At 39.1% G+C, this 22,389-nt stretch overlaps 1 protein-coding gene across 1 annotated transcript in view; it reads left to right on the top strand.

Annotated features, from left to right (window-relative positions):
• SUCLG2 (succinate-CoA ligase GDP-forming subunit beta) overlaps positions 1–20,583 on the top strand; it is a gene marked incomplete at both ends in the record, with an annotated part of 100,348 nt that extends 79,765 nt beyond the window's left edge. Inside the window, 2 exons of the mRNA XM_079540135.1 lie at positions 15,340–15,460; positions 20,468–20,583. Coding sequence (XP_079396261.1) covers positions 15,340–15,460; positions 20,468–20,583 — 237 coding nt within the window. The remainder of the gene's footprint in view (positions 1–15,339; positions 15,461–20,467) is intronic.
• Positions 20,584–22,389: the final 1,806 nt, after the last annotated feature.

Here is a 22,389-nt window from a genome sequence, read left to right as displayed (position 1 = left end):
GACTTGTATTGCCACAGAACACTCCTAGAAAAGACTTCTGCTTGTAGAAATGAAAAATTAATGAGAAACAGGCGACAACTTCAGCATCTTGTTATACTGAAGAAAACTGCTACTTGTAGCTTTTCCATAATTGGAAAACCAAAAGAGCTATCCAGAAATCAATAGAATGGTTCTTGTTTCTTTGAGGTTTTGCATCAGAGTTGCAGCGCTCCCAGCTATGTGCAGTGTTTAATGGATTCCATGCTTATTTTTTGATATATGGGTAGTCTGACGTGGCTTCAGATGAATGCTTACATATATATGACATACAAGTGAAGACTGGAAAATGCTCAAGCTTAGGGCAATGAGTGTTTGTTCTAATGAGTGCTAAAACCAGAGGTGTTTAGAACCAGGATCCAGGCACCCTGGTGACATCCATATCCAGCAATCCATGAGCTGAACTGTTGCAGGAATCCCTGTTTTAAGAGTTTGTCCTGCCTGTGCCTCAACTGGTAGGATAACTTAAATGTTGGCCAGTGTAGTCATCTGATTTTCTGAGCTGGCAACAGATTCTTAGTTCTTCAGCAGCAAAATGTTTGAAAGAATCTTAGTGGCTTTTTCATGTGAGCCATTCACTGGGAGCATTCACAGCTCTCCCATTAGATGTGTGTATGGATCCCATTTGTTAAATAATGAATATGGGGTATGAGAGAGGGTTGCAATTCCAGAGTATTGAGTATGGCAGAAGAATTCAGACAGATTCAAATAATAGCACTTGTAAAGTCTTGCTAGGTTTTGATTTTAAAGCCTGAGCAGTAAAATAAATAAATATGTCAAAAGTAGCTTTGCAACTTCTGCATGAATTTTATGCCAACGGGAAAGCGAGCTGTCAGTGCAGAACTACTATAGCATTTTCTGCCAGTTCCACTGTTCTCTAGAAGTCATCATCACAGCTGTAGCTATAGGCAGAAATCAGTGATATTGGATTTGCCGAGGTGCAGGTAATCAAAACCTAGCAGGTAATAATGGAGGCAGGCTATGATGGTGATTAACTGGACCACAGTTGTTTGGCAGGGAAGGAAATTTTTAAGGGAAATTGAAGTCCAGGCCAGAAAATAACTGAGATGATGACATTGAATGAGTGCTCATTTTGAGTAAGTGCAAAAAACAATGGCCGTTTCAGAGGTCTAACTGTTTAGACTAAGAATTTAAACACCCTGGGAACAGTGATACGACTTGTTCTTGGTCTTCCCTTGGCAATTTGCTTGAATGAAACTTCCTTGAAACATCAGTGAGCTGCTGCATCCAAAGTGACCTGTCCTTCAAGGAAAAGTATATAGAATCAGCTATAAGCATTTGAGTCAGAGCTGTCATCTCTCCTAGTCACTGTATCTCTGACAGTAACCCGTAACAGATAGCTCCTTCCAAGAAAAAGGCTAAAGACACCCCATGTGAAGCAATTAAAAATCTAAAAAATGTAAAATAAAAAATAGTAAACTGAGTCATTTCAGTATTTCTCCCTCTAATTTTCATTGACTCTCCCCACCTTGCTTCCTTTACATCCCTGGCTATGTAACTTCTCGCCTTTCTAGAGAATTTCTGCATATCTTGAGTGAAACATTGAGTTGTTCACTCTAGATACCTGCTAAAATAAACACTGACCCTTTCACTCTGCTCCTCGCTTTCCGAATCCCACCTGGCTTTATTTAAATCCATCATAATGCAGCTTCTTCCACACTGTTGCTACTTTAATAGTCTCTTGCAGAGGAACCTTTGGAAATGCTTCTTTATTTTAATCATAATGCATGAGCAGCCGTGACTGGCTGGCACAGATTGTTCGTGCTTTAATTCTGAGTTCTGAAGCCTCTTGGTACGTTGTTAATCAGATGTTTGGGTTTTGTCGTCTGGCTAGTTCAAAAATCAAGAGATGATGACAGATGTGAATGGAAAGTTTTAGAGCATTTATGAGTGAAATGTACTGATTGTCTCAGCAAGGACCTCGCTTGCTTTTCCAGTACTTCTCATTCCTGATTTGCATCAATTTTGATTGCAGTAATGTGTTGTCTGGAGTTGCAATTGGGAATCCTCCGATTGCTGAGATGTGCTCCATGAGGACATGATCAAAGCTTTTGAGAACAACTTCACTCTGTATGACTGGAATAATCCCAAAGGAGAGGAATGATGCAGTAATCACTGCACCATTTACCTTGGCTTTAATTATTTTGTGGGTTTTCTTTTTTTTGCAAAGCATACATTCTTTGTGCAGTTTCAACTGAGATACACCATTGCTTTTGGAATGGAGAAGAAAGTTTAGGCAGTTAAATGTTTTTCTTTGTGGATATAAGCAGCAAGGTCCAATTTATGGTATATAGGTGGGAAAAAAATATTGCCAATGAAATGGGTTTAAAAACATTTATTTGGATCCTACTTACCAGATGGTCTTAGAAATTAAGATATGCCTCAAATTTGAATCAAAATTGGAACTGTTTAGAAGTTTGGAGAGCAAAGGTACTTTTATGATGCTTTACTTTTAACAGCCCTACAGTTTTTCATCCAGATAGTCTGTAATTCTAAACTGAATTGGCATTCCTACAAATGCAAGGAATAACCTGTTTGTTCTTCTGCTAAGTCGAACATTGGGTTTTGCAGGTGTCTTGAAGTGAGGTTTTGAACCATTGCCCAGTCAGTTGTGGAAAGAATTGAATTCATAGGCTTGGGTTGAGGGACTAACTTAAAAGACTTCTCAGTCTGCAGCTGGCAAAGGATTATAAAAGAATGTGTCAGTCAGCTGCAGTCAGTGAAGACGAACGACAAAAGGAAGCTTTGATAAGTGTATTATCATCTGTTGTTATTCAAGAATCATTCAGTTGACTTCCTGAAGTATGAAGTTTAATTATTTCTCTTCCTTTCCCACTCGTCTTTCCATCACATCACTGAAAACCCGTCTGTGATACTGCAGTGACTTACAGGTGCATAAATTAAGTGGCTGGCTTCTAAGTTAGACTTCTAGAGCACGCTGATATTGAGTCTGCAAACAAAAGATTTGGGTTTTTGTTAGTTCAGGGGTTAAACATCATGAAAAAGGGTGTTGGCATCATGGTGTTCTAGTCAAGGTTGTGGCATGTGGTGAGTTCTGTTGTCTTCAGTGGTTTGAGTCGTGGTTTTTATGTGTGTTTTTACCAGCAGAAGCTTTTTACTGTCAAAGGTGTCACTTGCACATTGTGCCTGTGTGCTGTTTTTATTCTGTGAGACTGCAGTGAGCTTGTGAAGATGTTGTGTATCTATTTTTCCCTTTTAAGCAGAGCAGAAAAAAAACATACAAACAAACATTATATTCAAAGCCATAATCAAGCAATGTATTACATTTCTGGTCTTATTTGTGTTTAATGTAACATTTGTACAAAGAATTTAATCTTTTTACATGAGCAACGTAGTTCTCAATGTCTTCATATTGGCTCTTAATTGTTGCATTTCAGATGAAAATACTGTTTTACAGGAATTGTAATCATACAGTTTCAGATTTAAACATCTGTTGATACGAAAAGCAAACTGTTCTTGCAAATTATTTAAGACTGTGAAATTAAATAAGCTCTAATGAGTATTTTTTTATTTGCAACTTAGCTTTTGTGTTGTCACAATAAGACAGGGTTTCAAGCAGTCAAGCTGTGAAAAGTTGTCACTGGAATTAAGCATTACCTTATTTTTACAGAATTAATCTCAACCTGTGGCCTTTGACATTTTGCCCACTCACACAGGCGTTTCTCAATAAGACGGTTGGCATCTTAGCAATGAAGGAAGCCTGCAATTAATAGATAACCTGAAACAATAGTTTAAATAGCCCATGATTGAGCTTATTTAATATGCAAGGAGATTTTCTCACTTAAAACAAAGAAGAAGTGAATGTGTGAGAGATTACCAGTATGCACCAGGGGTATGCCATTGTCTGGGCTGAAAGGAGCTGCGCATCTGTAGATAGTTGATAATTCGGATAATTATTCACTTGCGTGTAACTGACTATTTCATAATGTGAGAGGGGTACAAGTTTGGGGTTTTATTTTGTCAGAATTAGATAGGGAAATGATTAATTACAGACTTGTATTTCGTGTCAAGTTGTGAATAAATATGTTTAGCATTAGTATGGTTGTTTACAAACAAGAAACCCACATCGCTTGCCAACAGTTAGATTAAAATAAAATTATTCAATTCATCACTAATTCTCTGTAGGAAAGATCTTTACATTTGTGTGGTTTGGCACATTGTAATTAAATTCCTTTAAAACATTTTAATTAGGCTGAAGTAAGCCAGAGTCCTCTTGTTTGCTGCTTGTAAGCACTCCAAGGTGTCACTGAGGCAAGAGGTGCTGAGTGCTGCAGGGTGTCTTGGTTTTAGAGGGGCTTTCAGTGTGATTCTTAGCATGCGTCCTCACTTAATTGATAGATGGCCTTACCAAATTGAACTACTTCTTGAATTCAGAGTTTTTTAGCTATGTGTTGGTGCCCCAAAGACCAAACGTAGCACACTATTTCAGACTGGTGTCCCGTGGAAATGGGATTACTGGTGAAGTTTTGCTTCTGCAAAGGACTTGTTGCAAAGGTGTGCAATGGATGAGAGTTTTTGGGACACGCCTGCGTGTCACCTTCTTGCTTCTCAGAACTGTAATCTGTCTGCTTATGGATAGTACTGGTGAGAGTATGTCCATACACTGCTGTGATGCTGGCTGCAGGTATCCACATTTGTTCAGCATTATCCTTATGGAGGTGAACTGTAGCATTAAAATGCCAACTGCAATGAATTAAAAGACAATAGCTTGAAGTGCACACGGGTTGGCTTTCAGGGCCAGTACATTAGTTCCCTGTTGAACTACGGTCGTTTTGCAGCTGCTGGATGAGGCTAATTGCTGTTACAGCACAGTGTCATTACTGCCTGTATTTCTTTTCTTGCTCTGGCTCTCGATGGCCTAGGACCACTGTGCCATACAGTGCACTGATGCAGAATAACATCCAAGTCTGTAATAAGAGCTCTGAGTCTTAGGAGGTGATTTTGCATTGCAGGTAATTCAGGTGAAAAGGTGAGATCTTGCTTCTCTCTCCTTTTGTTCATGCTTGGTTTGGATTCCAGCCATTTCAGGAACTTGTGCCCTAAGGTTCCAGCATGATCTAGGTTGGGAAATGGAGATGGAGAGCAACAATCACAGCCTTGTCTTTGTCACACCCAGAATTCTTTGAGGGTTGAGCTTACCATAACTAAAAGGTGTCAGTGGAGTGGCATTGGGAATCTTATTGGAAAGCTTCTGTTAGACATGAAATTCTGGGTAAGAAAGTGTCTTAGGCTGGCTGTTTCAGCTTAGCCAGCGGCAGGCATCAGCTGGCAGTACAGAATGGAGGCAGGAGCAGCCTTTTTGGTGCTTGAAGAGAGAGGGTGGGAATGGGGGTGGTGTTGGGCCATTAAGGTACTAGAAAGTGAAGGCAAGGCTTCCCTGATTAATCAGGGCTGCTATGGCAGACTGCAGCTCAGCAGGAAACACCCACTTGGAAGCATTTGTATGTAATCTCTCTTTCAAATTCTCTTTAGCTACTACTGTGTTTAAGTACTTAAAAAGTAATTAACAAAATCTACACCCAGTACATGCATTAAACTGTTTCTGCCTGCATCAATTTCCTTACTTATAATCATTTACGTTGTTATCTTTGAAATAGAGGCTTTGAATTTGCATTTATTTGTACAGCTTTCCCGTCTGTGATAGGTTCTGGGCACTTGTCCGCAAACAAGGCATGCTAGGTGATGAAATATCCTTCAAGATAAGGACAAACTTTCCCGTTCCATGTGTCATCCAGCAAAGGAGTACAGAAAGTGGCCACAAGAAGTTCCTAAACTTATGATGTCACTTTTATGGTATCAGTTTGTAGATGAAGAAATTGTTTTGCATGTACTTGTTTAACTGATTTTGAAACTAAAACCTGTGAGGCAGTGCTGGACCTAACCGTTCACTTAGCATGTAATACTGCAGTTGAAATAGAATTGGGTTGGTTCATTTCCTGTTTATATTCCTACACCAAGGAACCAATATTAGGTTCACAATATATCACAGTATGGATCACTGCAGAAGATTTGAGTTTGGAAGTCAGTTGCTCAAGCCAAATGAGGTCTTTGGGCTTTGAGGTAGATGGTCAGCTTTTGACTTTTTTTTTCTATTTAATGCGGGAGTTGAAAATTTAAGATTTTCTGCTTCTCACTGAAGTTGACAGGCATCTGGATTTTTTTAGGTACTTACAGAACACTCAGCCTCATGCTCCTAAGTATTTTTCCTCGCCCGTACTGCAAAATCTCTTGTCAAGGAGTGTAATATGGTTAAGTGAGAGAATTCTAGTTCTTTCTGTTGCTCCATACAAGCCTGCACTGAAGTATAAGAAGCAGACTGTGATTTACATGCTTCTCCTGCTAATTTTAATGTCTGTGACTCCCCATGGCTGCCTTGAGCATCTCAACCTTGATTACTCTAAAGTTAAGTTCCTTTATGCTGGCTTATCTGTGATTGTTTTATGCTCACTCCATCTGTTTCTTAATGTAGCCGTATAACTTCTTTCACAGTTCAGATTTGCTGATTATATCACTTTGGAATTGTGGTTAACAAAATTCAACTCTGCTTCTATTATAAGATGCTTTGATAAATTTGTGAAAAGTGTCTGGTAGTTCATTATCAAATAATTATTTCTCTGAAGCTGATTCCTTTTTTCGAGGCAGAAAATAGGTTAAAAAAACTTTACTGGAAATGAAGATGAGAGTTTAGATTATTTGAGTGAATAAGGTAACGTCGCTGATGTCTCAGGGCATTTTCCCTCCCTTAATTCTAAGGGAAAACAATAATGTTAAATTGCATTTTATGATTTCACAAGTAGCGAGGCAATCGAGAAAGAATGGAGAGCCACTTCGTCAGCTTCTGAGTCACCCTGTTTCACAGTAATAGTTCTTAGCTTAGCATCCTATTTGTCAGGGTGTTATTACTGGCCATTAATTTTTAAAACTGTCACTTTTCTTTTTAGTTTAAATTACTTTAAATAAACCTTGCAAATGATAAGGATCAACATCCATCTTTCAGCAGTCCTGTTCTCAGCTAAATGTCTACAATATATAATGCTGGACAAGCCAGTTTTCCAAAGAAGTTTCTGGAACAAAAGTTCTCACCATTGTGTAGGTGGCAGCAAGCTTTTATGGTGGGGTATTAATTACCTATTCAATCATCTGCCAAATGGACACGTTCTTCAACAGTTAAACGGTAACTGCTGAAATTAGGCAGTACTGTAAGCAGGGATACAGATAAAGGAACAAACATTCAAGCACTAACTGCTTTGTTATTTAATTTGAGCAGGGAATGCATAAGAATAATAATTAAATGAGAGATATACCAGTTGTTTAATGGAGGAACATATCTGCACTGAGTAACGTTTGGATCTGCTTTGATATATCATCTTCTGTCTCCAAGAGCAGCCAAAAGCCAGTTCCTAGAAAAGAGCATTAGCTGAGGACAAGCATGTGAGGATGCTTTTTGACACATGCCCCCTGCTTTCAAGTGATCTTTGATATCCTTGTATTCACCAACCTTTGCCTTTCCTCCATGAATTTATGGCTGTATATTCTGGACTCGTGTAAGCTTTTCACATCCACAGTATGCTGTGCCAGTCCTCACAGTAACAGTATTCTCTATATAAAAATGACCAAACAATTGATTATCCTTTTTTTTTTTTTTTTTTTTTTTTTTTTTTTTTTTTTTGCTATCTCTGGCGTTGCCCAAACAAAGAGCTGGGCAAGAAACATCCCTGGAGGCAGGCACTGATTGCACCTTGCTCCTTGTCCTCTCGCTACTTGCGGTCTTCCCAAAATACTGTGTTTCAGCTTTCATTTTTCTAAGATGGAAAGCCCTGTTTTATTTGCTCGTTCCGTATCCAAAGCTTGTTCAGTATCTTTGTTACCCTTCTTTGTACCTTCCTTAGTTTTACTGTTTCCATTGTGATTTCATTTATGTGTTAATAGTTAGCTGATTTTACGTGATAGTAATTCAGAACCTAACGAGCACAGCAGTTTGGGTTTTTGATGACTAGCATGTTACCATAAAAGAACTGTTTCTAATTATTTGCAGATTTCAGACGTGTATATGCAGTTCAGTACCCATGACAATGCATTTTTACACATTAATTAAGCTTCTGGAATTACAAAATCCCTTTATAAAAGTTTCCATTGTCTTAATAAGAAAAAAGTGTGACCTAGTTAAAAGCTTGTATAGCATTTATGTTTTTCTACGTAGGGAATACATGCCAGAGATGGTTCCCAGGTGAAAAATAGGAAGATCTCAGGTTCTCTACAGCAAAATATTCACTGTTCTTCACGTTTTCTCCCTTGAGGTGGTTACAATCAATATTTTGATACTCTAGATAAATACAGTACTCCCATTCTCTCTTTAAATATACCTTTGGGGATGAAAATGGTTTGGATGGGTGTTAGTTTCAGGAAATAAATCCCCTTGCCATAATGGTTGGAAAAGTAGCAGCTGGACCTGTCCCTTACTCAAGAGAAAGTGTAGAACTGAACGCTGGGAAAAGTGAAGGATAAGAGTAGTGTGATGGCTTAGGGTGTGTTAAGATACGAAGTCAAACAAAGTGAAATCTTCATGCAAAGGGAGTTCCCAACTTTCAGTAGGTAGAGAAGCCCCGAGGCAGCTTTATAGGCTAAGAATTATTTTTCTTCTTTTGAAACAGTTTTAAAATAGGTGAAAATAGTTTTTAAATGACGTGTTGAATTGTTGTGCTTTGCTAGGAAACTTGTCTGGTATTTCTCAAACATTACATCAAGATTTCAGGCCCCAGTTGTTCCCACCACTTCTGAACTTTGAAGTTAATCTCTCAGTTTGCAGTAAAGCACCACTGAGCTGAACTTCATGTCAGAATCATGTCCGTGGCCAACAGGTTGAGAGAAGGCAAAACTGAAGATCTTCACAAATGGATCATACGAATTTTTAACTGAAATAAAAATGAAGACCTGAACTGATTATCAAAACAGCAGGTCTATGTAGTCAAGTCATTCTGTGACTATTCCTGATTGCAAAACTTAATTGTTTGGGTCATTGGCTAAGTTTTTGTTAACATACCCAAATGCACTGAGCAGCATCACTTAGTGTGAACAATTCGTCCTGCAGCCCCCGCGCTGTGGTCGGGTATTGTGCTCGCTCCATTTTTATCTATCCATCTTCTCCCTCCTTCCAGGAACATTGCGTTTTTTGAGTTTGAATGATGTAAAATCATTTGGCCTTCGGCCTTTGAATGCATCGTAAAGCCCAGCGAGACGGTGCACAGATCCATCCTGGGGCACAGCGTGTTGCTGAGATAGCAGGCGCGCACGCACCCTGTCGGATGACATTGCTCAGATGAGGATCACTTTGCTGCATTATTTCTCAGAAAGCTGATTATTGTTTGTCAGAAATCCGATTTCAGCTTCAGACGCTACGAATGTTACGGGTGACACACAGTACAGTTTCTCTGAGAAATTAAAAAGTTCGCAGGCAAAATTCGGCAAATATTGGATCAATTTTAATAGACCTTTTGTAGTCTATAAACCACCTTGGGTAAGTGGGTTTGGAGAGTATTTATAACTAATTATGCTAATATGGTGCAGTCAAATAACACGAATTCCCTAAGTGTTTAATGACCAGCGCTTTCCAATTTTGCCTATGAGAGGGGTGGATGGCTGCGCCATTTCTTTTCCAAAATAAAATCCCTAACTCAGACCTACACATGCATCTACCCTTGGTTCTGGGGGTGCAAAGAGAAAATTTAAAAACATCTGCAATATTGCACCTTTGATGCAGAATTGTGTGCATTTTTTTGTTCTTGCAGTATGCAGTCGTGGAGGTAGTCATCATTACCCCTGAATTTTATTTTGATCTGCATGGGTTCATCCAGGGGCTTGATCTCTCTGAAGCTCAGATATTTAAACAATAGTCAGAACAAATTTAATTTATGCTTTTTTATTCCTTGTACCCATGATCATTATCCTCTCATACTGGCACTGGAAATGCAATTGTTTTAGCCACTGCCAGCTGCATTTCATCCCCCGAATGATAGTAAAAGCTGTTCTCTCAACTCTCAAATATGTTTTAGAATAGCACTGTGGCCTCAAGATTTTTCCTTCCCTCTTTCCTTATTCTTGTCCCTTATTACCATAAATAAAGATTACACTGGGACATTGCTGTGCTTCCTATCAGTGAAAACAGTGAAAACAGTGCCTACATGGTTGCAGGCACTCCTCTGCCCGCTCTGCCTGGATTCTGAAGTAGGATTAATTAGCTCATGTTAACGCAGTCGAGAACATGGTTTCAGGACAGGAACTGACTGATACGTTGTCAGGCAGTAGCACAGGCACAGAAAACATGGAAAGGTTTACATCTTCCAAAACACACCTGAAGTGTGATTGTGTGCAGTGGCACAGCAGTGATGGCATCGTTGTGATGAGTGTGTGACCACATGCCCAGCGTGTGACCCACAGATGGGAAGCCTTTCAGAGGCCTTCTCCAGTGACTTGCCTCACTGAAAAGTAATGCTGAAGGGAATATTCCAAAGGCTGCTGTGGTGGCTGCAGTGGTATTTGGGAGGTTGAAGGAGACTGTGCACATAGAAAGGGAATATTTCTGCTCCCAAAGGATGTACAGCAGCTGGGTGTAGCAAGAGCCACACATTCACTCTCTGTGAGATGCACAGTCCTCAGGAACCTCTTCAATAAAAGCCAAAATAGCATAACAATAGTAAGGGAAATGCTGAGTGTGCTTTTCCTACTTGTCAGCCAGTCCCCCTGTCCCAGAAGAAAATCTGAATCTTTGGAGGATTCATCAGCATTCCTTTCATGCTGTGATATAACGGTGTGTTATAGTGAATCCTAAACCCTGACCTATTTTAGAACAGTCAAAAACATTCAAAATTGCACGGCACTGATATTTCTTGACTGCAGGCATTCTTGCTTTACTTTTGGATGACTCATCTTCCTTAATTTTATCACCTTCAGACTTTGAAAATTCCACCCTAAAGATGCAAAATATCACTTTGCCTCTCATTTCATAAAGTAAAATAGAGTTCAGCTTTTAAGTAGAAAAAATAACCTCGCTCTTCCTTCCGAGGGGATTTTTGTATTCCCTTTCCACATTGAGTTGCACTGTCCTCCAGTGGATGTCTGAAGCAATTGTTTCTGTGTTTGTGACTCGTACTGCTGATACAGTAGGCTTCATCTTTAATTGCAGATGAACCATGAACATTGCCTGATAAAAGAAGCTAGTAGATGACAGTAAGATTTCAGTACTGGATAAGAGTAAATAGCTGTAACTTGGAACCAAAGTAGAAATGTTTGGGTCAGTTGGAGCAGAGAAGTGGAGCAAAGATGCAAATGTATGGCATTTGTTTTGTTACATGATACTGGGAGTTGCAGGCAATCTGATTTTCTCACTTTAAAACAAATATTTTAAAACTGTGAATACATGCATATAAAGACCGATGGAAAAATAGAAAGGATTAAATGTGCCTTATTAAATTGAAAATTAAGAACTACATCTCCCATTTTCTGCATGTTTTTTTTTTCACCTCAGTTTTGCCTGACAGCATATTGCTGGCTTTAGCTTCTTTAATTGTGGGTGAATTTGTGGATGACTTTGGTAAAATATTGTGTTTTTGAGGATGCAAATTTAGACCATCAGGACTAGGGGATAAGATTTGTGTTATAACCTTGGGAAGCACTGTAAGTCTCCAGGCAAGAACAAGCTGGCCAACAAAAGCCCATGGATGGACTGTCCTCAATGTGGATGTGAACTGCAATGTCCTGGCGAACAAATCTTGTGACAAATGCGGGGTGTTTCAGAGAGTCTGTGTGTGTCTTTAGCTGATGGAAGAGCTAGGAGTGGTTAATAAATGAATTCAGTTAGCTAGTAAAGCTGGGTATGTTTTGTGTGTTCTCTTTTTTTCTGGCAAAGCATGAGTGAGCTCGTCGCTAGCAGAGCTTTTAATTTGCTGCAGGTGCGGTTTTATTGATAGCTGCTGAGTGGCTACTTTTAAAATAAATAACAATTTACACAAGGTCAGAGATTATACAATAATATTTACAGTTCATTGTGAATACTCATGCATCTGTTTGTGTGTATGAGGGAAAAAGATGGAGAAAAGCAAGACAGCCCTCACTGGTGGCCACCTGTGCTTGTTTCACGTGGTTGTGAAAACTCAGATTAATGAGCAGTCATGGTGGTTTTTTTTTTTTAATGTGTGAAATTTGGGTTTTTGTTAGAGTTGCAGCATCTGCCATTGGTCTCTACATCTACTTTGTTAGTTTTTGTTGGCTTGGTTTTGTTTTTCCAATGTCAGGTGTTTAGAGCACGACTGCAGGCTCTGTCAAACCTTGTCAAGGCTTGCTTTAACAAAAAGTCGCTGTAAATTAAAATTGTTAGTAATTAAGCAATATAGATGCAGCTACACGTAAATATTTCTTGTATAAAGAGAGAGAAGGCTCTGTGTCTGTATGTATGTTCATACAGTATTTAGGAGCTGTGAAATTAATAGAGGGTGCAGCATTTGCAATGCCTCATGCTGTACCTGGCATGAAGACAGCAGTAATGCAGCTCTTACTTAAGTTTCCACCCCTTCTGCTTGGAGCTGGCAGCCTGCAGGTTGTTTCCACCATTGGTGGTGACTTCTTAATGCTGTTGTGGGTTCTTCTGTTTCTCCAGAGGAGTCCGTAATTAATTCTGAGTACATTTGAGGGTGATTTCATATCAGTTGTTTCAGTGGATGGAAAAAGCCCAAGCTTTGGATATGCTGGTATCTTGAATTTCCTTGATAATGTCACTGAACTACAAACTAATTTAGTAAGGGGTGCTATTGGGTAGATGTGGTAATAATGCTACCAAGTCTTGTGTTGGGCAATTTACCATCTTGCTATTAATCTCCCATTCCATGTGCATTAGATACTGAACACACATTAGATACTGAACATGCAGAGATTCACATTCTCTGTGCACCTGAAATACTGAAAACCTTTCTATCTGTATGCTGGGTCTGAATGTTAAAAGTTCTTTCAACTAGAAATTCAAGATCTCGTCAGTCTATGCAAGCATATATAAGCAATGTTCACAAGTTTCAGTGAAGTTAAAGTGAATCTCAGCATCATTGGGACTGATGTGTTGGCTTATTTGGAAGATTACGATAAAACCCAAGATTGAATTCTCCACCTGAATCAGTTTCTTATTGATTGAATCCTTTTAGACTCCTCTTTAATTTAACAGTGTATTTTTATTAAAGTCAAACACACAAACATCAATTATTCGAGCTGCATCTAATTTCCCTCAACTTTTTTTTCCTTTTGCTGCCAATGGATTAGAAGACCTGATTAGAATTCAGCTTGAAAGCTAAAAAGCAGATCCTTAAATGAGAATGTCTGCATTAGGAATTAAAATATCTGTATTGAGCATAATATCCTCCTCTTTATCTCTAATAAAGTAAATACCCTTGGTTAAGTTGATATGTCACATGCCCGATGCAATGGCCCTGATTTAGGAGCATGTGTTAGGAAGGGCAAAGCAGTGCCTGGGACTTGTCCTCCTAGTTTCAACATCAAAGCATTTTGCATAGGTAGCTCCCTACCTTAGGGGTTCATGGCATAAGACTTTGAACTGCTCTATTTTCCCTTGATGTTTTTACACCCCAAGCCCATGAATCTTTGCATAGGTAGGCAGAGTTGGAGGAAATCAGAGAAGGAGCCCTGTAAGGTTTCATCATTGGTAGCTTCTACAAAGGGAAGGACTTTCTGGGAACACAGAGGTGAAAAAAATAGTTGCAGTGACATCACCATAAAACCCTAGACTGGTGAACGTACGCATTTGACGTGACATTAAGATGTTGGCCTGTGTTTAACAAGGGCAGTGTCATGAGAAGCCTTGGAACTGGGAGCAGCAGAAGGTGTTGAGAGAAGTCAGCGATGTGCTCCCACTGCCAGCTTCATTTTAGGGTTGTTGAGCTGGCGTTGGAGATCTGCATTGCTCTGCACACGCCAACAGTAAGTGATGGCTTTGCACTCTGGGTTTCTACTGAAGGATAAAGGTGAGCTGATTACTTGTGGGAAGTGATGCATATGTTAAGATTTTTCCCCTTTTCCTTGCTGTATTGTGGATGGCAGTACTTTTGACTGTGGTGAGATGTGTAACTGCACATCTCCAGTGCTAGTTGTCACGTTTTATCTGCAGAGGAAAGCTGGACCTGGTGGTGCAGAACTGCACACGTGTGACTGCAGGGAGTGTTCTCAGTGCCAGCATGAGGCCGTCTGCCTGCAGGGCAAGGGGAATCTGTTCACCTTGTGCTGTGAGTTTAGCATAACTATGGTCGACATCCTGCACAAGTGAGATCCAGTGTTGTTTCATTCCTTCAGACCTAATCCCCTCTTTTTATTTCATCTTCCTGTGAGTCAGCATGATCTGGCAAAGCTTATTTGTGTTGCTTGGAGAAGGTTACTGTGGAGCATCCTCAGCCCTCCAAGAGCTTTGGTGGGAAGCCTGCCATGGGAGCTTGGATTCAGTGTTGTGCTACCTTGACATAATTTTACGTGTGTAGAAGAACAGTTATCTTTCTAAGGCATTGTGCTGTGCTGTTTTCTATTGCAAACATCAAGGTAGCCCTTTGTTGTCAATTCTTGTTACCCGTCCTTATTATTAGTTTTTACTATTGCTGTATTTGATTTCATGAAAATCAAATGCTCCTTTCAAGCTGGGGACCCAAAGCATCTGGGTGGTGAAATGGGTGCAGGAATTTCAATTTCTACGAACTGATGAACAGTAGCTGAAGTTGTTATCAATTAATCTGTAGCAGTGAAAACTCTTCATTGCATGCCTCTCCTTTTTAATTAGAAGGGATTTTTACTTATCTTTATCAAGTCAGGGCAAGTGTATTATCATGTCCTCTGTACTGCTTATAATCAAGTATGTATCTGTATTATTTTGTGAAGTGTGCATAAACAAATATCCAGTCTGTCTTGAGCCCCAAACTCTGAAGATTCTTCCAAATCCAAAGTGTAAATTATCTGTTTTTATTTTATGAGTAGAAATTCTCCTTTTCTGCTTAACAATGTCTTTTATGATGTAAACTGCAGTGCCACTTTAGACTAAGGCATTTAATCATTGCAACATACTACAGAAACAATACATTCAAAATCCACTTCTTCAACCACAGCCACGAAGCTTCCAGCCTTCTGTAAATGAAACTCTGTCAAACAGAGGAAGTTTTTACCCTGCTTTGGATCTGGTACACATGTTCATTGAAAATAACTGTTTCCCACTCTTCTTTCCTACAGGTTGAAGCAATACTTGTAAACATTTTCGGCGGTATCGTGAACTGTGCCATTATAGCCAATGGCATCACCAAAGCCTGCCGAGAGCTTGAGCTGAAAGTGCCTCTGGTGGTCAGGCTGGAAGGTGAGTGCTGGTGGTCCCAGACAAAATCCTCCCTCACGCTCACAGTGATCACATTTTCAGCTTTGTTGGTTTCTAAGCTCTAAACTAAGTCCAGCATGCTATGTTTAATTCTTTATCTATGGCATGACCTAAAGCCAATAAACTCTCTTTCCTTGTGTATTTCTATATCCCTGGTGTACCAGGTGGTATGCAAAGAGATGAAATTTTGCAATGAAAGCATTATGGTTTTGCTTGTAACATTTGCAATGCAAATAGAAATGATTTTGATGCAAGTTGCTATTCACTGGAAGATATTTCCTTTTCATGTGTTTTTTTGCTGAATGCATTTCTATTATTTCTAAACCTGCAGCAAAATAGTTTTCTTAATTTTTCTCCAATATAATTAAAAGAAAGAGGTTAGAAGTAGTATTTCTCAGAGAGCTTACTGCAGTGTGTTTTCAGCCAAGAATTGAAGTGTCCATTAAAATCCATTAAAAAAATGAGTATGCTAAAGATATAGAATAATTTTTAGAGGAAATCCAGTAAAGAAATAATGAAGAGGTGAGGAAGAGCATTCCTTGGTGGTTACTGGCTCCTCTTCTTTCCTTTGCTTTAAAGGCAGTCTGTTTCTGATTTCTGAGAAATATCCTGAAGGAAGAAGAGAGATTTCTGCCACTAAATAGAAAAAGTATACTGGCTGGAATCAGCACAGCTTTTAAGCTATGCTTAAAACTTCTATTTTTTACTTAAGTAGCCTTGGAAAAATAGAGTTTTTATGGTCTCTTTAAATATTCATTTTTAGGTGTATGTGAAAGGTGCTGCTCAATGGAGTTTGCCCAGAAGTAGGGAGGATCAGGAGAGCTTCTGCCTTGGGGCCCATGGCCTATAGCAGAGCCACGTGCTACTTATGCACAGGGATCAAAGCTCAATATTTAGCAAGTCCAGCACATCATTCAATGCAAATATCTTGCATCAGCTGTCTTCCTGTGATTGCACACTCTTTGCTAGGTTTGATTATATTTTTCTTGGGCTTCTTGGTCATGCAGTGGATAACGTTGCCATGTTTTCTTAGGACATTGTGTCCCATTATAGTACATTCAGCTCCCACTTCTGCATGATGTTTACCTCAAAAGCATTTTAATTCTTTCTGTTATTCCTAGTGTTCTCTGTGAATTCGTTCTAGATGCTGACCTCTGATGTTTACAGCCTTCAGCAGTCACACCTAGGAGCTGTTAGCATGTAACTCCAGCTTTCTCCGCTCCTTCATCACCCAACCCAACTGTACATGTATTTGGTTCTTTTAATCTTTCCTCAGAAATCAATCCCTCTAGATCCTTAATCATCTTCCTTGTTCTTCTTTGAACTCGTACTGGGTTATCCAAATATATGACTTTGAATTAATAACGAGTACGGTAGAGGTAATAAGACTACCCAGGACTTTTTAAAACATCACTGACAACACTTTACACTTCAAAAGGTGAAAAAGGGACAAGCCCTTTTTTTTGGATTTCCATTTTTCCGATAGAAGGTTCATGGTTATTTCCGTAAATCTAACAGATTTGTGACCTGCACTTTAAAGACTCTTTGCCCACATGCCCTGTATTACAAATGTCGTGATGACTAGAGTTTTAATCAGTCAAATCTGCCTTGATTTAGCAGGATTCTGTGGACAAATCTTTGTTCTCAGTTGAATTATAATTACAAGCTGTTTTACCAGTGGATAAAGAAAGGATTACTCTTCTCTTTGAAAATGGTAACTTTATAATTACATGTATTTACTTGCCTTATCAGTAAAGAACTCACCAGCTGAGACATGGGATTATTGTTGTTTGAAAGGCTCACAGGCAAACGGAGAAACTGCATATTCTGAATTTTATCTCTTACAGATGTCGAAAACTCACTTCTGCTGTTTTAATGCAGGGCTTTTTTTTCCCCTTTAAAATGTAATGTATTTCAATTAAGTTTTGTGAGAGCAAACCAGTAGTGCTGTATGGAAGCCAAAAATTGTTTCTCACTTATGTAGCTCAGTCTTTGATGAAAATAGCAAAGAATAAAAAAAAACTGTGAATTAGATGTCTTCTTCCTGTGTTGGAAATTTTCCGTTCTCTCTCAAAGAATGAATTGTGTTTTTCTCATCCTAGGATGAGAAGAACTGGGAGGAATTAGAACTACTTAAATGTGGAAACACGGAATCAACCTGGCTTCTATTCAAATGCCTAAATCCCTGACTTCTTATATTTAGCCTTAAGATCCGTGTTCTGTATTTTTCAGCATCTGATGATTTTTCTGTCTTTATTTTCCTATTCAGAAATCTTTTGCAAGTGGAATTTTGCTGTAGCTTGTCTGTCTCGCTCCCAATGGCTCGTCAGCACAAATATGGTCTAGTATCTATTAGCTGTGATTTTAGTATGCCACATTACCTACCAATAGTAAAGAATGGGGCATTTCAAGGTCACGTTTAGAACTTATTTTATATCCATCTCTTCTGGCATCCTGGCTTTAAAATCCTGTTGCAGTATGATTGGGTGTTTTATTTTTTGTTTTCATTCAACCCGTGCAGTCTCTTTCCTAACAGTGTGTGCAGGTATAATCCTACAATTGTGGAATCATGCCCAGATAGAATATTTATTACGAGGAGCAATGAGTTGAATAGATTCACTTTGCTAGAGAGAGCAGAGATTTCAAGGTGATAGAAATGTAAATGTGACAGATTACATGTACACAAATATTGAGGTTGTTTCAGAGTTCAGGTTTCCAATAGAATATAAAGTCTTGAAAGTATATACTGATAAAATTAGAGCTTTCTTGTTTTTCTTTGGAGTGTCATTGGTAGTAACACGTGTCAGAAGGAAAAAACATCTTTTTTTTTCCTCATCAGAGAGGCATCCTCCTAATAGCAATCAAGTCTAAAAAGCAGAACAAAGACAGAAGCAAAAAACAAATGACAACAAGAGAGGAAAAAACAGCAGCAAAGCCCTGCAGCCTTCAGTGCTGTGCATTTTCACTTCCTTAGTGATGGTGCAGGTAAAGAGCAGGTTGCTTCCAACAGTCTGCATAAGGGTTCTGTGTACAGTTCTCTGACACCATCCAGTGGCAGGAGGTTAATGTCAGAACAGTGGCATTATTTATTTGTTTATTTTAACATCTACTTTAATAAGATGATGTCTTGCGTACACTCTTAAATGTTTCCACTATTTCCTGAACATTTAATTTTAAAACTCTGCTTTCAACAGGACATCATTACAGTTTGCATGCCCTCTGTGTCTAAAACACTCATCATGATGAGATAAAAAGCGTCTGTTTAAAAAAATTCTGCAAATGAAATACTTGAAAAATGTTTGGTTGTATGGCCTGTCTGTAAAGCAGTATAATAAATAGTGTGTGTGACCTTAGTGTTCTGACAGCAGTGAGATTCTTTTAAGCTTTCATATTTTCATTCATCTGCATAAACTCCTCCCTGCCTTCACCATGTTTTGTGTTGATTCGGTGATGCATGTTAGACAGGCGTTTGCAGAGCAGTCAGTGCAGAGCAGAGCAGACCCAAGGTATTGTTTGGTTCACACCTGCTGATAAATGAATATTTGCCATTTGGTGACCAGCTCATGTTAAATATGTAGATGTCACAGTGTTTGTTTCTGTGTGGGAAAATTTCCAGTAAAAATCTCTCCCTGTCTCCATTTGTTCTCCTGATAACACTTGTAGAATCCTATTTGAGAGGCTGGTATCATCTCAGGTGTTTAGTGTTTATGACACTAAAGTAGATAAAACCTTCGGGACTCTATGGGAATTGCTGTACAAATGTAAGGAACTTAATGGAGAAGAGGACCTATGCAGGGTCTTATGACTTTCCTATACAGTTCTTTGCTGGCAATTAGCAACTTCCACATTACAATGTATGGGATGATTGAAAAACCTCAAACAGCGTGATCTCGTTTGAGTCACTGTGCTCTTCTGTAGGAAAAGTTCTGGACCATTCTGGATGTTACTGTGCAACCACATCTCCCTCCTGTCAGAAACTGCAGATGTCTTTGACCTTTCTCCCCAAGTTGCCACTGTCTCCACAGTGTGTCCTCTGCAAATCGATGACCTCTGTGGGCTGCACCATCCTCCACCTCCTGTGCCCATCACAACGTGCTGGGGCTGTGCTGTGGGGATGTCTTTAGTTTTCCAGTCCAGGAGTGGGAACCATGACTTGGCACACTGCTTAGATAAGCTTTGAAATTTCTCTACTTATGCTGTATAAATTCAGACATTGTATAACGACTGACAGAAAACAAACAAACAAAAAAATCACCCCTTAAAATGAGCTTTCTGGAAGTTGTACAGTACAGAGAATGCTTCTTGCTTGGTTAATTATTAAGGGTGCAATTAATGTGTGGTTCCAAGTATAATTAAAATTCATTTTGATAGGTCTAGGAATTACAAAGTAATTGAATGGTTTGATGTGGCAAACGAACAAGAAATTTTATGCACAGGAGGGGGTAGAAATGATCCTAAAAAGGATCGAGTTGGGGTGCTGTGTGTGTGACTGCTGACACAATCCAGAAGGGTGGATTCCACTTGCTCAGTGCAGTACCTGACTTGAAGTTCAAAACATCAGTGATCAAAAGTGTCTTTGCTGCGGAAAGCTCCAGAGGATTAAGATTTTCATCAGTACATAGTCCTTTATACTTCAGGGATAAGAGTGGATGGTGAATTTCTAAGCATCGTAAGGGCCTTGTACACGATCCGTTATGTACTGCTCTTGCTGTGGGATCTTTCTACCCCTTCTGCTGGGTGTTGGACTGACCCTCTAATTTTACCAAGTCCCTCTTGCAGGGAGGAGTGCTATCATGTTGAGCTGCCTTTCCAAATTGTCACTGAAGTTGAGTTCCTTCCTCTCAGCTCAGTCTAAATCAGTCATTGAATCTGGCGTTAAGTGGAATATTGTGTACTTTGAAGCATCAGCACTTCTGATAGAGATTTAGTAGAAGAGGCTCGTTTATTCGTTAATATTAATTACTAATTATAGCCAATGTTCTTTATTAGGAACAAATGTTCACGAAGCCCAGCGCATCTTGAATGAAAGTGGACTCCCTATTACCTCTGCAAGTGACCTTGAAGATGCAGCAAAGAAAGCAGTGGCAAGTGTGGCCAAAAAATAATTCCTTGAAGATACCTGCAGGAAGAGTGCATGTTTTACAAGACGTCATCCCTGTTGTCTCTTCAGAAGGACTGGTGGAATTTTCCTAGGCTGTCATCGGTGTATGGGGGACTTTCTTTGTGACACATGGCAAATGATAGCCTTGCAAATTGGGCCTCACAAATTCTTGCAGTTACTTTCTTGAAAAGTATATCTTCACCTAGCTTTGATAATTTTGGTATTAAGGGTTTTATTAATACTTAATTTCATAAATCTTTTTTTCTCCTTTTCTTCCAGAATTTGCCACTGATAAACACTGAGAAAACTATTTCACAATACTATTGATCATCTTTTTATATTGTAAGGAGTCAGCAAACTGATAATGGGTTTATATTTTTATGGATTTTTAAAAGAATGTAAAAAAAAATTGTGCTCACAATATCTATTTTTATTCAAATGAAAGTTTATTTTCTTTTCTCTCTGTTTTTTTTTTTTAGAAAGCACACGTTTTGCCTTAAGATGACTTTCTTTTGTAGATTCACAAGTATACCTCACAGTAGAAGAGACTGAGTAGTTGGTAAGGGAAGGACTTTCCTTTCTTATACTGTACCTGTAAATAGGTGGAATGTGATTTATCTTCTAGGTTTTGGAAACGAGGTGCAGTGTTTCTAGGTGTGACTGTGGCATATAAGAGGGGTTTGTGAGGAGAATGTGTGCGTCAGGCAGAAAATGGCTGCTCACCTTTCAGAATAACCACTTTCCTAAGTAACCACTGCTGTGAGGTCTTAGAGTGAGGTGAGATCCTGAAGCAGTTTTCTATTAGGGTCATGGAATATTCTTAAATTAAAATATCTTCACCCCCTCAAAAAAAACATTTCTGATTCATCGAGAATAAAACACAGACGAACGTTTCCAGTTTTAAAGTATTTCATTTCTATGCCATCAGTCAAAATCTATATCAGAAATGAGTTTCAGTACCCAGATACGGACTGAAATTTATTTAGCTTCTCTATGCTTCTGTAACAGTCCAAATTCAAGCTGTTAGTTACATGAATCATTCACTCAGGGAACAGAAGACAATACCAGTGGCTTGTGTAACTACAGAAATCAGTACAGATCTCACTCAGCACAGGGACTGCATGGAGTCATCAGTAAATTGAACGGTGAACAGAGTGAGTATTGCGATGGGGTCTGGAAGATTTTGTAAATGGGCAGAGAGGTGAGAATTTGTCTAATAAATTCTTAATGATGATTTTTGAGCAGCTCTGATCAATACCACGTTCTGTTTAGAAAAAATGTAAATGATTTTTTCTTGACGTTTCCCTTAAAACGATCACCTTCTAAATAAATGGCCTGCACTAATCTCTGCCCCTTCACACAAATAGTGGAGATAGGCTGCTGTCATCACTTTCTGTAGGTTTTTCTTCCCCATTCTTCTCTCTCCCTGTTGCTCAAGGCAAAAACTTACAGCCATTAGGACAGCAGTGAATATGCCACTGGGTCTGCACTTAGTGACTGAATGGCACAGCTGTCATTAGCAGTTCTTGTGAAGGTGCATGGATGTGCACAGCTTTGAAGGAAGAAATGTTTACCTCACTAGGGTAAATACAAAAGCCACTCTTTTCTGTGTTTGAATACTGCAACTAGAGGCATTCTGTAGGAGAGCTGTTTATGCAATGTTGTCATACACTGCCTATCTACTTTGGGTTCCAAAACCACTCTTGTGTGTGTATATGATTATTCTGCAAAGATTAACATTATCTACACCAATTGTTTGGTCAAATAAATGTAAAAATGAACCCATTTAATGACTTTGTTCTCTCTAGAA

The sequence above is a fragment of the Tetrao urogallus genome, assembly GCF_951394365.1.
Source record: "Tetrao urogallus genome assembly, chromosome: 10".
NCBI lineage: Eukaryota > Metazoa > Chordata > Aves > Galliformes > Phasianidae > Tetrao > Tetrao urogallus.
The sequence above is the reverse complement of the archived record's forward strand: the minus strand, read 5'-3'. Positions and strand labels throughout refer to the sequence as shown.